General features: G+C 54.1%; 1 protein-coding gene across 2 annotated transcripts; it reads left to right on the top strand.

Annotated features, from left to right (window-relative positions):
* Window positions 1-7: 7 nt before the first annotated feature.
* Window positions 8-15,354, top strand: LOC308071141 (uncharacterized protein). 2 transcript variants are annotated; one of them, XM_080406116.1, is made up of 5 exons: window positions 8-516; window positions 10,176-10,646; window positions 11,730-12,056; window positions 12,220-12,386; window positions 13,170-15,354. In XM_080406116.1, the coding sequence occupies exons 1-5, from the start codon at window positions 78-80 to the stop codon at window positions 13,212-13,214; spliced, it is 1,449 nt and encodes a 482-aa protein (XP_080262242.1). In that variant the 5' UTR covers window positions 8-77; the 3' UTR covers window positions 13,215-15,354. The 2 variants fall into 2 exon arrangements, with proteins under 2 accessions (XP_080262242.1, XP_080262241.1); XM_080406115.1 differs by having other exon boundaries at window positions 10-516; window positions 11,727-12,056.
* Window positions 15,355-16,680: the final 1,326 nt, after the last annotated feature.

The following is a 16,680-nucleotide window of genomic DNA, read 5'->3' as shown; positions in this document are numbered from 1 at the left end:
CCGGACCGGGGGTGCCTGGGACCGGGAAGGACCGAACCGGGGGGTGCCCTGCCGAAACAGGGGTGGCCGCTCTGGGGATGCCTGGGCCGGTGCGGGACCGGACCGAGAGTGCGCTACCAGAACCGGGGGTACCGAGGACCAACCGGCGATGCTGCGGGCGGTGCCGAACCGGCCCGGGGCTGCCGGGGACCGAACGGGGACCGGATCGGGAGTGTTCTGCCCGAAACGGAGGTGCAGGGCACCGGCCTGGGGGCGGCGGGGAGGACGGTGCGGAGTCGGACCGGGGGTGCCGGGGGTGGGTGCGGGGGGGCCGGGAGTGGAGGGGGTGGCAGCGGCCCCCGCCCCGCGCCTCCGGGGCCGGACCACGTGTCGCCCGCCCCGCCCCGGCCGCCGTCCCGCCCCGGCGCCGCGCCGGTGCCGCCGGCGGAGCCAGCGCGGATCGGCCCAGCATGGAGGGGACGCGGAGCGCCCTGCTCCGCCTCGCCGCCGCCTGCTGCCTGCTCTGCGCCCTGCCAGGTACCGGGGCCCGAGGGGTACCGGGGCCCGAGGGGTACCGGGGCGCGAAGGGGAGGGCGGCCCGGGGAGTCCCGCCGGTCTCGCCGCGGCGGGGGCAGCCGTCGGGGCCGCGCCGGGGCCCGGGCTCCTCCGCCCACCGGTGGGGCCGCGGGAAAAGGGTCTGGGGAGCCCCCCCCGGGGATGGAAACCGCGGAGCAGCGCCCCGAGCCCGGCCTCCAAACTCGGGCGAGGTGCCCCCAGCGCCCCGGTGGGCGCGCAGGTAAGGGCTCCCGGCGATGCTCGGCGGGGGGTGGCCGAGCCCCGCGCCCAGGCAGCGGCCACGCCGCCCGCCCCGGCCTTGCCCGTACAAGGCGGCTGCTCCCCCGGCTTCACCTCACCGGCCCCGCGGGGAGCCCGAGGGCGCGGGCGGGGGGCGAGCAGCGAGCCCGGGGACACTCGCCCGGCAGCCCCCGGCCCTGTGGTCCCCCGTCTCAGCCCCCCGCAGCTTTTGGGTGCCTACAAGCTGCTGCTGAGCTCCCCACCGAGGGGACCCCGGACAAAGCCCGAGCTCCGCCGCCTCCCTGCCGGCATGGGGCGTCCGGCCCGGCCCGCGAAGGGGGAGGGGGCGACGTGCGTGCCCGGGAGGGGGCGGGGGCAGACCCCGGCCGCAGGGACTCCCCCCGGCTGGGTGTCGGGGCTGCTCCACCGGCAGCGCGTCCCCACGTGGGCCCGCGCAGCTGCAGCGTGGCGCTGACAGCCCCGCCGCGTGGCGGGAGCGTCCCGAGCGGGGGCTGTCGCCGTACCCCGGGACCCTGGCAGTGACCGAGTCCGAGCTGGCGTGTAAGGGCTTGCCTGGGGCTCGGGAAGCAAACGTGTTCCCTCTTCTGTGCCACTGAGTACAAACCCTTGGCCAGACCCTGGGCAGATTGCAGCGTGGTGGCGGCAGCAACAGAGACAGGGCTGGCACGTAGTAACTAGGTCTCTAGTAAGTCATTGGGTTGGTAAAAACCTCGTGTAGGTGCCTGCAGGGCTGAGCCTGGGCAGCGAGAGCCGTGCTCGGGCTGAGGTTTTGGGTGCCAGATGTAGTTTGGCTGGCTCGAGGCTGAGCACAAGGAAACGGTCCCAAACCAGCCCCTTCATGTGGGCAAAGCCTTGGGTGATGCTGCACTCCCCCCACCAGAGCAGCTGCGCTGCGAGGGGGTGACTGAGGAACAACTCGCTGACAGAGGAACAACGGGATTTCCATTGCTGAGAGGAGGAGCAGCTCAGGGCTGGCCCCGTGTTTTGCAGCGTTTCTGGCCCCCAGCACAGTGGGGTACCCCTGGGGACCCCCTGCTGCAGCTGGCTCATAGGAGAGGACACCTCTCACTGCAAACTCCAGGACTCGGTAACAGAATTAAGGTTGCACTGGGTTTTTCCTGGGATCTTTCATCCTTAGTGTCCCAACCCCAAAGTCCCTTCACAGCCTCAAGAAATGGCACCTGGGATTAGCCTGGCCCTTGTCCTCATGGCTTTTGGATCCCAGCCACAGTTGAGAGGGTAAATGTTTTGTGAAAATAGATGGCATAGAAGAGAGGCCACCAATAAAAAAAATGCCCCATGGCAAGCACAACCCTTAATGAAACACCAGAGAATCCAGCAGGATGGTGATGGTGGTAGGGAAAAGTTAACAGTCCCTAGACAAACCTGCCCAAAACCAAGCTTGTCCCAGCTCCATGAGCCGGTCTCTCCCCTGCTCCCAGTGCAGATCCCCTTCGCCCCCCTCATCCAGCAGCGGCTGCTCCGGCTCCCCGGCCAGGTTTGCTGCGAGAGCGCAGAGGGGCTCGGGCTGCCGCATCCCCCGTGCGCTGCCCACCCCAGCCTCTCAATGCAGCCTTTCTTCCTTGCCTGCGGAAATCCACTTCCTCCAGCACCGTTAGTTAGCCCTACAAATAAAACCCCGAGTAATTTTGTTCTGGGCACTTTGCTGCTTCCCCCTCCCGTGCCGAGCTGCCTCGCGAACGGAGGGGATGGCGCAGGGCCGGGAGCGGCAGGAGCACATAAAGCCCCATCTGTCGGCACTGGGGCCGCACACAGGCGGGCAGTGTGTCTGCTTGCAGAGCCCCGCAGCCCATTTGCCATGAATTTTTTTCCCCCTTGTTTTTCCAGGGTGAGGGGGAGTGGATGGACCCAACCCGACCCTGGCTGGATGGCTCCGGCTCTCCCGCACCCAGAACTGAGCCACAGCTCGGTCCTCTCCTCAAGGCTGGTCCCTCCAGCTCTGCGGGGTAACCACCCACCCTGCACCCCCTGCCCAGCCCCATCATGTCGTGCTGTCAGTCTTTGATGCCATTTCTGCGAGTGCTTGTCCCTCAGCCCCAGGTGTGGGGTGGGTCTTGGCTCCCTGCTGCCCCTCCAAGGCCTGACCCGCTGGGCAGGGGTGAAGCGCTTGCCTCCCTCAGCTCTCTTGGCCCCATCCCTCTGGCTAAAGAGGAGGTGGGACGAGCCAAAGCATGGAGGCCCCTCTCCCTCCTTCCTCTCCGCTGAGATCCTCTGGGTGGGCAGACACAGCTCTTGCTGCAGGGGCTTCCACAGGGCCGCCTTGGAGCAGCTCTCACAAGGCTCAGGTCTGGGGACATGTCCTGAGCTCCATAGGGCTGCTCAGGTCAGGGCCTGGGCACGTGCTTGCCGTGCACGACCCAAACTGCTGCTGCTCGGGGCAGGGTGGTTCATCCGAGCCCCACAGCCCATGAAACCAGCGTCTACACAGCTGGAAGGTCCTGGGGGCTGCTCGGGGCTGGGCAGGTTTCCTGATGTCTAGACTCACCTCAGCTCACGCCACACTGCACTGGAGACCAGGCTCCCTGCTGACATGGGCCTGCTATTGAGGCAACTGGCTAATTAATTTTCTCCTAATGACGTGAGTGCTTCCTCCACTGCAGCTGTGACTCCTGAGGTAAACAGGGCCAGGGCTGGCTGATGCCAGAGCTCCCTGCTGTTGCTGTATTTTTGGGGTTACGCAGCCCCAGAGAAGGGCAGGCTTCCCAGGCCTTGGTGCCGTGCGTGTCCTCAGCGGCCTCTGGGAAAGGGGTCTTCATCGTGGCTCTGTCCCACCACCAAAGAACAAAGCAAACAGCGCGGGAGCTTCTTGGGCACCTTCTTACCAGGCAGGATGCTTCATAGCTGCATATGGCCAGTGGAAAATAACTGGCTGGTGTGACAGAGTGGCTGGGCGAGGCAGCCTGCACCCCGCTTTTGCCCTGCTGCGGGAAGTCAGGATGAGCCCTCTCGCCTCTAAAGGGGGGATCAGCGATGGGGCTTCCTGCAGGCCTGTGGGAAACAGTTTCTTGCATCTCTCCCTGCCTTGGCTGGGTGGGGAAGGGCTCATGTGGCAGGGCTAGGCAGAGCATGCCACCCTGGGGTGCTGTGTCCTGCAGGCAGGCGCTGGGGCTGGCACTGCCCCCCTTCCCAGTTTGGGCTCCAGTACTGTGGCATGCTCTGGGCATGTCTGTGCTGTTTTATGGGTTTTCCTAGTACTGAAGAACCTGCCCTTGGCATTTATGGTGCTCATCTCTGCTCTCACAACTCTTGCTCTGCCCTGCTTTGCCATGCCACCGTTGGCTGGTTGTCCTTGTCCCAAACACAGTGCCATCAAACAAGGTGGCAGCACTTGCTCCCCTTTTTGCTCCCCCAGTGGTTCACGCCTGAGGCCTGGCATCTGCAGATGCCCTGGGGAAACGTCCTCCAGCCTGCCCGGGCAGGCTGGGCACTGGGCTGTCCCTCCCCAGTGCTGCACTCTCTGGGCACCCCATATCTAATCTGAGCCCTGTCTCGTGCTCGGCTCGTGGCCACCTGCCTATCAGGCTGGAAGGAGCTTCTTGGTCAGGAGACCCAGTTTCTATTCCTGTCACTTACCACAGCCCTTGCTTTGCAGCGTGCTTGGCCTGGCAGCATTCCAGGGCTGCACTGGGGGCTTGGCACCCCAGTTCAGCCCCCCCAGTTTCACTGCCTGTGCAACAGGGCACAGCTCAGCCCACAGAGGCCACATGGAGTGCGATGAATTAACTTGTTGCTGTGCAAGAGCATCACTTTGGTCCCTGAGCAGGCTGTGAGGTCCAATCTGTCCCCAAGTCCCATGGACGCTCCTTGCAGCCCATTCAGCCTCTCTCCGCTGCGATAGGGACAGTCCCAGCATCAGCCCTGACAGGGGTAACACTGGAGCCTGCAGTAAATGCAGCCCAGTGACATCCTACCTCCACCGAGGTCCTACAAGGTATCACACTGGAGCTGATCCGGTTGTTGCCCTCTGTACCGGATCTGCGACTCTGAGCCTCGCTTCGTTGCGATGAAGGCGTTTGCTGTACAGCATCCCTGGGTGCGTCTGGCACCTACCTGAAGGGCTCCAGAAATCTCTTCTGCCACTTGTGTTTTTTCATTCCAAGTTCTGCATTAAGGAGAAGAGGTCAGGCTCAGCTGGTATCTAATCAGCAGCTACTCCAGTTCTGCTTTTAAGTGAAACAAAGAGCCTTGGTTTTAAATCCCGCTATATGGTTTTATTTGCATTTATACTGGAGCTCTTTTCCCTTGAAGAGGTTGTTTAATTACTGTTGGTTAGTAACCATAAAAATGTAATAACTGGCAACAAAAGACAATTTCTACACTTAATGAAGTGCTTTGCTAAGCGATAGGATACAATGTAATTGCTTAAATACACATAAGTTACAGCTTATGCTGTTACTTTTTAAACATAAAAAAACCAACTTTACTAGGTTGTTTGCAACTTGAGCTGTTACACTTAAATGGGAATTGAATTCAGTTGGTGCACAAAAATAGCATTTCAGAAGTGTCTGGGTGCCTTTTCAGTGAATCAGAGTAGTGGTTTGACATGCATTCTGCAGGAAGCTGATTTAAGTGAGGTGCTATGTGCAGACAGTGACAGCCTGCGCAGGATACATCTGCACCAGCAGTCCTGCTCCTGCGGGCACTTTTTCTGAAATCCTGGGTGGTTGCTTTCATGTCTTTGTGCTCAGCTCTCGCCTGGGTCTCTGTGCACCTCTTCCAGTAGTGACTGCAATCTGCACCCCGCTGTCCTGCTTTCCCCTAAGCCCTAGCAGCCAGCCTGCCACTGGTCTCCTTACTTTATGTGGCTCTCCTACATCTCATTCTAGAGGGATTTCAGAAACAGTGGTAAAGCCTATGGACTGGAGTTGGGTTTGTGTTGACCCTTGGGGAGCTCAGGCTGCTGTTTCTGGCTAGGAAACCTTCTAGGTAGGAAGGGGAGTGCAGAGGATGCTGCTGGGACTGGGGCATGTGGGTTGTGGCAAGAGCTCGTCCGCAGGCTGGCCCAGCTGAGGCCCTGCTCTGTCTCACTGCCTTCTTCTGTTCCAAGAAACAAGTAGATGGCAGGGTGACTGTTGTGGCAGGGGACGGAGGAGAGGTCCCCGCTCTGTGTGGCTATCCTGACATAGCAGTGAACGCTCAGTGCTGGTTGTACAAACCTTCCTCAGCCCCTCGGCTTGGCCCCAGCCCTGAAACTTGGGCAGGGAGCACAAAGCAGGAACAGCCTCGTCTCCTGCAGAGCTGGCTTCCTTCACTCCTCTCCGTTATGGCATATTTATACCATGTCTGGAGCTGGTGGGAGCTTGGGTTCATGTGTGGAGGTCCCTAAGTGTCGTCACACAGCGCTGGAGAGGGGCCGAAGCCAGGAGCTGATGCTCAGAGCCCTCCCTTCCCTCGCAGAGCAGAGACTGTTTCCCACCCTTGTCCAAGGCAGGGGCTTCTTGGCTGGCTGCATCCCTCTTCCCTTGGGACTGCTCTCTTCCCTCGCCCCTCTCATTTCCCAGACAGAGGTCACTGCAGTCAGCACTGTCCCATGGGAGCTGCCGCTACAAATCCACCAGCCCGGCCCTGATGTGGTCTGAGATCGCTGGTTCTCACCACATGCAGATGGAGCCTGGTGGTTAGCGCAGATGCAGGGCAGGAGCGGGGCTGTAGCCAGGAGACCGCCAGCCAGCTCTGCTGCAGCAGGCACTGCAGCATAACCAAAGCAAACCCACACTTGGTTCCCCATCTGGGAAACAGAGATGCTGGTGTTATCAGAGCTCTTGTTTGCGGCTGGTCCTGCTGCTTCACTTGCAGTATGGTCGTAGCTGCTTTTTATTATGAATCCAAGAGTGACTGCACCTTCACCAGCTGTCTTGGGGTGCTGCAACTGTCAGGCCTCAGAGGATCCCAGAGAAGGTGAAGGGAATTCCTTCCCTTTCCATCTGAGACAAGAGGGGCTTGGTTCCCTCCTGCCTCCAGGAGCCGATTAAGGCGATGCCTTAGGCAATGCAGCCACAGCCCTCCTGGCATGTGATGCAGGAAGCAGAGCTCCTCCAGGAAGACACCAGAGTAACGAGCTCTGACATGCGTCTCTATAAGTAACTGATAAACAGCTAAAAACATCATCACTCAGTGACTGAAGCCGCAGCGACAGCACTAGAGCTGGGGATTTTCCAGCCTGTTGGGCACTAAGGATCCAGAGCAAACCACAGTGGTTGGACCCTGGAGGATCACAGCTGACCTGAGGTTTGCTGGGTCTCATCCAGCGCAGCCAGCTGCGGCAGCTTCGCAGCAGAGCCATGCTTTCCTGCACTGTACTGCGGGGACTGCACCGGAGCTGGGTGGGAATAGCTAGCCTGTTTGGGTGATAAAACTGCAGGAAAAAAAGTTGTGGCACTGCAGCAATGATGTAGCAAATCTTAATGCAAGACCCTGTGGGGGAGTAATTTTATTTTAAAACAAAACAAAAGTAAAACTAATTTGTGCCTGCACTCTTTAACACCTACATGCTCACAAGCACCTTGCACATATTGGGTATTTAGCACAGGTGCTTTGCTTGCTGACTGCTGGCTTTGGATGTGCCCTTACCCCTTAGGAGCTGATAGACTGTGATGTTGATCTTTTGTCTGTCTGGCCCCGACTGATCAGGATTTACTCGCTGTCCTTTGTTTCCTTGCCCATCTTAAGGCTCTTGCCTTGCTCTCTACCTTCCTACCTTAATGGCTTGAGTTTGTGTTAGCCTGGTTTAGGCTGTCCCTTTTTTCAGGCTCTCCTTTGTTTCCTGAGCTGGGTGTGCTGTGATTTGCTGGGCTGGATGACCTGCTAATCTAGGTGCCATCGACACCTGCCATGCTCAAAGGCTTCTGAGTAGGTGTCCTGCTGCCCCAGCTGTTCCCCTTCCTGCTCCATACCTGCCAATGTCAATATCTCTTCTGCAACTTTCCACAAATCAGGTTTTACACACCACAGTGCTGTGTTATGCCAGACCTGAGTCGGCTGCTGCTCCAGCACAAGCCTTTCTGCAACGGTCCTACTACACTCCAGTGGGATGCAGGGCTGGAGCAGCCCGTTCACCGGGGCACTGCTTCCTTGGCTGTCATGGACACTGGGCAATTCTGTGGGAAGAAGCTGTGTGACTACTTAGAGAGAGAAGAGCTTAAGGAAATACCACTCCGACTAGCTCTCCCTCTTGCAGACAGCAGGGAGCTGTGTGTGCAGCCCATCCTTATTCACAGGGTGGGAGGAGCAGTTTGTCCCTACAGCCCCTCCTGGCAGGGATGCCAGTCCCTGACACTGTGGGGAGGTGCCCTGGTGTGTATGGCCCAGACTCATCCACCCTCCCCCTGGCTTTCCTTTCCTAGTCAGAAACTGGCATGACTGTTTCAGAGTTGCTCAAGCCTTTGTGCAAGACAGCTTTCCCCAAATCTTTCCGCTGCGTGACCCCAAACACAGCTTCCCACCCTGTGGGAAGCTGTCCCAGGCACAGGCCAGCTATTCAAAGCAGCACACAGCCAGGCTCACCACTGACTAGGCACCTGGCCACCACCTTTCCTGTTTATCCCACGGTGACAGCTCAGCTCTGTGTCTCTGCTGCATAACAGCAAGTAGTTGGGTGTTTACAGAGTGAGCATCTGCCAGTGTCCAGCCGCGATCTTTCAGCATTGCCCAGCATAGGCCCTGGAGCTGCTGCGACCTCACCCAGCAGGAACTGTGCTGAACAGCAACGCTGGGTTGAGGGCTGGAAATTGCGGCATAAGGACATGCGCGCTTTGGTGCCTGATCCCAGGAAATACAGTGCTCAGCTTTTTTTCCTTCCAGGTGTCACTGGTGTAAGCATATCCTATGCCTTAGCTCCATTTCAGAGAGCAGCTTGCTTTGTTCAGAGGCGCGTTGTGGCCAGACAGCTGGATCCAGGCAAGGCCAAAGGGAGCATCACTTACGCTTTCGGTCTCTCTGTTTAAGTTGCCCCAGCTGGGGCTCCCGTTGAGAGCTTGTTCTCCAAATGTGCTGAGCAGGGTTGTGCTGCCTGCTTGTTCGTTGCCCGCAGAAACCCTCCTGGGACTGTGGCCCCGGACCGGGGAAGCACAGCTCCATCAGGCTGCTTTGGGGTTTTGCATTCTCCAGCTGGTCAGGGTACTGCAAAGGTCTCTTGAGAGAGACGTATTGTGTCTTTTTTTAGGGCCTGTTAAGTGCTGTAGCTGGAGAAGAGCTCTGATAACTGTGTCCAGTCTGAAGAGCTTTTAAAAACTGCTGAGATTTCCCCAAAGCCTTAGTACGAGAGTGAGCTGCTTTGTTAGTAGATGAATGTTTCTTGGTTACAGCATCTGATTTGGATGCTTCTCCATGGTGGAGAGAGTAGGCATGAAGATGTATTTACTTCAGTACCTTTATTTTTTTTCTGTAGTTGGCTCATCACGCCTCTGTGGCTTGGGTAGAAACTTGAACAGAAATTGTCAAAATATTGACCATGCAATGCATTTAAATTGTCTGGAGTGTCCATCCTGATGTGGCTACATTTCTTTGTTTTCTTCCTGTTTACACCCTAAAAAACCCTCACAGATCCATATTTATGAACAGGGAATGTAAGATCCTTGTGGTTTTACTCCTCCCACATGCTGTCACACTGTCTAGCAGCTGTAGATCCAGGAGGGATCCTTGCTCACTGAAGGTTCCTGCTAGGGAAGCTGGCGCTGTTTGCTGTAGTGGGAGGCTGAGTAGCTCCTCATTTTTATAACAACAGTCACACCTTATGGTGGTGATGTGTTCATAGTTCATGAAGGCGGCTCCCGAAGTATACCACAAGCCCTGTTAGCTGTACTACTCTCTTGCTAACCACTTCACTTTTCCCTCTAGCAGGAGCCCCATACTACTACTGACTAGCATATGCTTTACCCTTGCCAGCCACAGACTTTTTAAATGTCACTTTTCTACACTTCATCAGAACAGGGCAGCTAGAGGGTCTGCTTCCACTTTTTGCCTGCTTATATTTTTTTCTGCACCACTTCTGACTCTCAATGAACCAAGGAAGACTTTTCTAAGTTTCTCACAGAATCAGGTCTCAGGTGGTACTTTTAAAAAACCTCTAAAAAGGTTTAAAAGGTTCTCCAGGGCAGAGGGGTTAGTGATGCTAACCCCACAGATCAGGAGCACAGGGCCTGAGGCAAGGGAGGGTAAAGACAGGTCCCCTAGAACAGTTCACTTCCTCAGAGAGGCCAGGAGGACAGAGGAGCTATTTGAAGCCCTTCCCAAGTGTGAACCTGTGCTGGATTTGGAGTTCAGGGGATGGAGAGGTTCAGTTCCTGGCCTCCCCCTCTGATTCTCCTCTCAGTGTGGGGTCTCTGACAAACTTCTCAGCATTTCTTAACACTGTTCCATAGGAGAGGGACAGAAGACAGCAGAGATCTTGATGACACCATCACCTTTTCCTAGCACAGTGCTAACCTCGCATCAGTCAAGGGAAGCCTCTGACTTCAGTCCTGTGACTACTGCCATTCCCGAGACAAGCTTGGAGAAAAACTTCACTGCTGCAACACTCAATGCCACTGGAGCCCACGCTACAGAGATGGAGGATGCTTCCATCCCTACCATCCCCATGGTAGGCACCAAGGCAGAGAGACTGCAGGCTTCCACCACTGCCAGCCCTGGGAATGTCACAGTTACACAGCATGAGCACCATAACACAAGCTTGTCAGTCAACAGCAGCACTGAAATCCCCTCCTCTGCTGTGACTGCCAGTACTCTGGAAGAAAATCAGTCCAACCACGAAGACACAGAGCCTTTCAGCACAACTGAAGAAATGGATGATGCTAGCAGCGCAACACCCACGCTTCCTCTGAACAGTGTGCCGGGTGAGGTTTTGTCTTTATTGCCTGTGCAGAAAGTCCTGCCCCAAGGATGCAGAACTTGGAAACTTTTGTAAACTCTTAAAGAAACTGGAGATAGGGAGAACAATGATACAGTAAGCACAGCCAGTTCAGTGGGACTGACTTGCAGAGGTGCTGTTAGTTCATCATCCTCTTTCCAGACCCCATTAATTATGGTATTAATTGTGCTGGGTGCTTTCTGATGAGGGCATTGACTGTTTTCAGGGACGTCCTTTATATATTTCTTTCAAAACAATGTGCTTCAGCAGTGCTGCCCAGCTGGGCTCTTCCTGCACCAGCGCTGGGGGCTTGACAGGAGCCTTCCCTGCCACCTGCAGAACAGGGCAGCACACCCTCCCTTAACACAAAGCATGGAGATTGGCAGGGACAAGCATCAGCCTATCCATCCCTGTGGGAACCCCTACCCTACCTTCAGATCCCTGTGGGCAGCATGGGAACTGGCTATAGGGTCGGTGATCCCAGTCTCGCCCACCTTGGGGCCTGCCGGCTGTCACACACACCCGATGCAAGGCAGTGGTTGATGGACCATTGATTTGCATGGTGTTCATGCACAAGCACATCTTTCATCCTGGCTTGTGTCATGGGGTCCTGGTCCTGCTGTTCTGTGACACACAGACACAGCCTCAGGGGATGCTGCTACCCAGTCCCTGGGCAGCCCCCTTTGTGCTCGCCATAGGGAGGGATGAGAGACCTCTCCCAGTCTCTTGCTCTGGGGTGATGCCCAGTTCTGTGCAGAGCTGTTTGAGGCTTCTCTGCTTGGCCTTTGTCCCCAGAGGAGAGGACTTGTGGGCCCAGCTTAGGCTGGCTCCCATTGCAGATTGGCACATATGAAAACCAAGAGGACCTTCTAAGCACTGTGGCTTATAGTGTGGCTCAGCTGTGGCTGCGCTACAGGACCTGCTTGTTTTCCAAGGGCTGTCAATAAGCTGCTTTTCCTGTAGTCCCAGCAGTCTTCCTTACAGCCTTACTTCCACCTCATCCAGTCCCACAGAACAGTATGCTTGCACTTACCCTTTGAAATAACTGCTTGTTCCTATTTTGCAGCAGCAACTAACAGCTCTCAGCTGGGGCCTTTTGATGGGCAGACTGTGGGGCCCACAGAAGCAAGGTCTGAAACCAGGCCAGGAACGAGCCCTGTGGCTGCCACAGATGGGAGCACCACCGAGCCCAGAACCTCCTCTGCTCCCATCTCCACTGTAGGGAGCACATCTTCTGCTACCGCCTCCAGTACCGTGACAGTGAGACCCCTTGTGACCAGCTCCACGTCCACCAGCACAGTTGCCATGCCCACCAGCCCATCTACACTGGGGCAGCCATTAGAGCCCATGCGCGAGAAAGCTTCTGTGCTGGATGTTGGTGACGATGAAAATCCAGGTAAATGCTCTGCTTTTGTCCCTGCTCTCACAAAACATAGCAAAGGGTTGGGGCTACCTCAGATTGCCTCTCGGTTGTACTGAGCAGAACCTGAAAAAAGAAGGCTTTGCTACTCCAGCCCCTGAAGGCTCTCCTTTGGCCTCATTCCTTGGTATCCTTGCAGAGCTACCCAGTTCTCCTTTGGATGATACAGCAAAGGCTGATCCTTTGGTAATCATCGTGATCTCCGTCTTCATTGTCATGGTGGGCATCCTAGGCCTGGTGGGCTTCTTGAGATACCGCCAGCACAACAGCCGCATGGAGTTCCGGCGCCTGCAGGACCTGCCCATGGTGAGTAATGCCTTCAGCCCAGCCTGACATGGTCTGGCTTGCCACTGGTTGCTTTGCAGTTCCCCTTCTACCACATTAACGATGCTTTGGGTATTTGCAGCAGCAGGAATGCTGATCATAACTCCTGTTCCCTCTTAGGTCCCTCTCCTTCCATCCAGGGTTTGAATCAAAGACCCAAGTCTCAAAGTTGGCCACTAAAGAAGCTTCCTGCCTTCCCCTCACTCTGCAGGGGAATGCTAAGAGCTTAAACAGAGGAAGGGGAGCTCTGAAATAACACCTTCCTAGCCTCTCCTCCTGTATTCTGATATATTTGCTTTGTGACTATGACAAAGCAGACTCTGCTCTGTTCCAGGGAGGTTGTCTGTCTGCATTTGACCCTTTGGGGATATAAAAGGATGTGAGGGTTTCAGAGGCTGGATTATCTCTGAGGAAGCTGCAGCTAACTCACTGCGCTTTCTGGGATAGAGGAGTACTGATTCCCTGCTACAGCTAGCAACCAAGCGGATGCTGTTTCAAGCTGAGTGGAGTTTTCCACATCCCTGCAGCAGGCAGGCTCTATCTGCATACGCCTCTTCTCTCCAAAAGCTGCAGCAGGAGGGGAGAGTGACAGTCCAAAGATCCAGGAATTGCACAGGGACAGCATTTAGGTGCACTGCTGGGCAGATGGCCACACTGTGACAGTATGGATGAGAAGGCTGTGCTGCCTGCATAACACTCTTCCAGGCTGGGACTGTATGCCAATGTGCAGGCATCTTATTAAAGCACACTCTTCTCTACTTCTAGGATGACATGATGGAGGACACCCCTCTCTCACTCTACAGCTACTAGGCGACCAGGCTTTCCTCTGCCTGGCCAGCTGAACTTCCCAGAGGAGAAGGCCTTGAGGACTTGGTCCCAGACAATCTGCTGAGGAATAAGGGGCTGTGATTTGCACGCAACTGAAAGATCCTTTTCAGATGGCTTTTGGGTTTAGACATTTTACATAGTTCAATGTTGAAGTTTTTATGCTGGGAATCAGAGCCCAAGTCTGGCCCTTTCCTCCAGGCCCTGAAGAGGTGCCTCCTCCTTTTAGTGTGGTGACCGATTAGCCAAGACAACCTTTGCCGTCATGTTCTGCATGAATCTCTTCTGTCCATCTTGGTGGCTGCTGCTTTTAAAGGAGGTGGGCAAGTGATCCATACAAGAGCTGTTAACACTGGTGGTGTCAGCACAGTGCTAGCAAAGGAGACTGCTGTTTTCTGAGAGAGCCAAGGATATGGAAATCAGTTTTCTTGGGCTCCCTCTTGTTCTGTATTTTTAAGGTTGTTTGGTTTGGTTTTTTTCTTGCACTTTTCTTGTTCCTGTTTCAGCTTTAGTCCTGGGATTGGCACTGCCTATCCTGAAACACCTACCAGGAGGATGACAGACTGCTCTGCTTCCTTCATACATGCGTACCTTTTCTCTTTAACCAGGGAAAACAGTTTTGTGGCCACTGGAGAAGTGCCCTTGCTACTTGATGTTGCTTTGAAGTTGCTGGGAGGAAAATTAACATAATTTTAGCTTAACAGGGCTTCATAAGACTCAGTCTATTGCCAATTAGACACACTAATTTGGTCTCACCAAAATTAGGATACTGTGTCTCCTACACTTGATGCTTTCAGCATATGTGTAAACTTGTTGCCCAGGTTCAGTAAATGCTTTGGTCCATTTCCTTGCCTGGATTGACACATGCCTTTCCTCAGGTACTTCCCATGTTGCTGCTAGCATCTGGTTGCTGAAAGTTGTTGTACAAAACTAGTACTGTGCTCTCCCTCCTCTGCTACACAAGGTCAAAGCTCCTTTACCTTCTAATGTTGGTCTTTGAGCCAGATGGTGTCTTGTCATGAGGACAGATGCTGGATGTAGGTGCCTTCCTCCCCTTCCCTTTCTAGGTGTTAGGCTGATTAGATTCTGCACTTTTGCCTCAAGATATCACTGCTGTAGACTGCACCCAATGCTCCTGAGACCCTCAAGGAAACCCACAAATGAGAGCCTCTGAGTGCAAGTCTGAGGACCTCGCCTCAGAAAGACCAGAGTGTGCATGAGTGTCTTCATGTAATTAACACCTGCTCCTTTTTTCTGATTCATTTGACTGCAGATAAACACATGCCTTCTCTAGAGTGTTTGGTTTTTGACTAAGCCAGTTGCTCCCTCAGGATACAGCAAGGGCTAGAGATTATCTACCACATTGCTCTTACAAGCCTCAGTCTCTCCTTTCAGTAGCAACACTTACTGACCACAGAAAGGACAAATGCCAGGCCTCACTAGCAAAAGTACCTTTTTTTCTTTCCAGTGCTGTTATTACTTGTCTTTGCGCAGGGCAAGGGGAATTTCCCCCATCAGCAGGGCTCAAATTATCTGCAAAGCCTAAAGATGGAGCAGAACCGGTCTGGGTCAAATAGATGCACTGGGTAAGGCAGCAGTTCCTTCTTCCTGTGTTACTACTTCCGAAGTGGCTGACAAATGGCTGCAGTGCAGTTTGGGTTCAGCTGTTGGCTTTGGCCTTCCATCTATTTATTGTAAGGATGCCCAGTAAAATAGGGAAGAAGGGTTGGTTCTCTCCTGCTATTATTGCATGAAAACTAAAGGGCAATTGTCACAGCTCCAAAGCTTTTGTATCAAGCATTGTCTGTACAGAGCCATCTCCCTAGCTACAGACTTGTTTCCCTTGCTGGAGGGCAGGGTGCTGCTGGGTTTTGGCACAGAGAGGCAAATTAGTGGTGGAAAATAGAACTCCATCCTGGCTGGAACTGGTGCAGGCTGGCATAGCTGGGAAGTGTCTCTGTATACAACTGAAAGGGCAGGGGCTGGTTGTTCTGGTTTCCCATGCATCGCTGTCCAGGGGAAAGGGGTGAGGAAGAAAAATCACCCAACACCAAAGTGCAACTTTCTTTGTAAAATATGTTAATAGTGGATTTTTTTTTTCTGCAATAAAGTTACAAATGCCAAAGGTGCCCTGGTCCTCATATTTTCATAGCAAGCCTCTAACTGAAAAGCTTTTATAGGTCACAATGAATCCTGTGATAAATAAACAGCAGCAGTTTGGGGTAGGAAGGCTCACAGAGCTGGTACTAGTGAAAATGCCAGACAGCTATAAATCATCATTCTGTGGGTTCAGAAGGACACCACCCCCTGTTTGTGTCACTTCTTGTCAGGGTCATTCCCTGTCTGGGTTGACTAAGATTAATTTCTATACAGTCAAATCAGATTAAATCTGTCTTAGAGAACCACACTAGACCAAACAATCTAACATAAACCTTTAAACTCTCTTCCTTTGCCTCTGATTGAAGATATCCTTATTCTCCTCTGTTGTCAACTGTAACCCCAAACTCTGTTTACAGAAATATCCTGAAGCCAGCCTAATCCAAACCTAAGTAGCATCATCTGTCACACTTCTTTCCATTGTACAGGAGACAAAGCAAATTGAAAGGCACGAACTTCTTTTTTGTTTAGCTTTATAGCTGTTTTGAACTCTTTCCTTTGGAGTGCAGACCTACTGGAGCTAAGTGCTCACTGTTTGTTTCAAAAGTCTAGCTCTTGCTAAAGACCTGCTAAGAGTCTCTCCTGAGCTAATAGTCTCTCCTAGCTGTACAATAGCTGGGCAAAATCATTCAGTTCATGTCACAGATTGTTGGTGCTACAAGATTTTCTACTGCAATAGGGAGCATGAAACTACTCAGTCATTGGGCTTCTGCTGTTCTTGAAACAGGTCCCACAATGAATCTAGAAAAGCAAATCCCTGAAGATCGAGAGCAAACAGTGTAGCAAAGTGCTTGCTGAGTAATCTGAAGACTTGGGGGTTAACTAAACCCTGCAGGTATTTCAGTCCTGTCCCAGCATACAACCGTACAAAACAGAATTACTAACGGAACAACATGCTGCAACTAAGCCAGTCTTCTCAGGTCTGAAGTCAGCATTATTCCGGTGGTTTATGTTCTGCCTTTTCACCACCAACCCCACTCAGAGCTGATTAATTCCTTGCAGAACAAACTGCTGAGCTAACTTGTTAGAGAGGTAGCACACGGAGTAGATCTGTGTTAGCTGCAGAGGCAGCAGCAGGACAGGCTTGTGCAGGCAGCCAGCCTCGGGAGGCATGAAGCTTACTGCCTTTGCCTAGCCAAATTCTGACCTCCCAGCCTGGTGATACAATCTCTGAGGTGGCCAGGTTTGGAGATGGACCATGGGTCACTTGTGTGAGCTTCATCTTTCCTGTGCAGCAAAGCAAACTGACAGAATCAGATGACAACTCGCCAATTTCTGCATGTCCTCGTGGAAC

Source organism: Falco punctatus, assembly GCF_963210335.1.
Source record: "Falco punctatus genome assembly, chromosome: 11".
In the NCBI taxonomy this organism is placed as follows: Eukaryota; Metazoa; Chordata; class Aves; order Falconiformes; family Falconidae; genus Falco; species Falco punctatus.
This window is presented reverse-complemented; position numbering and strand designations above follow the sequence as displayed.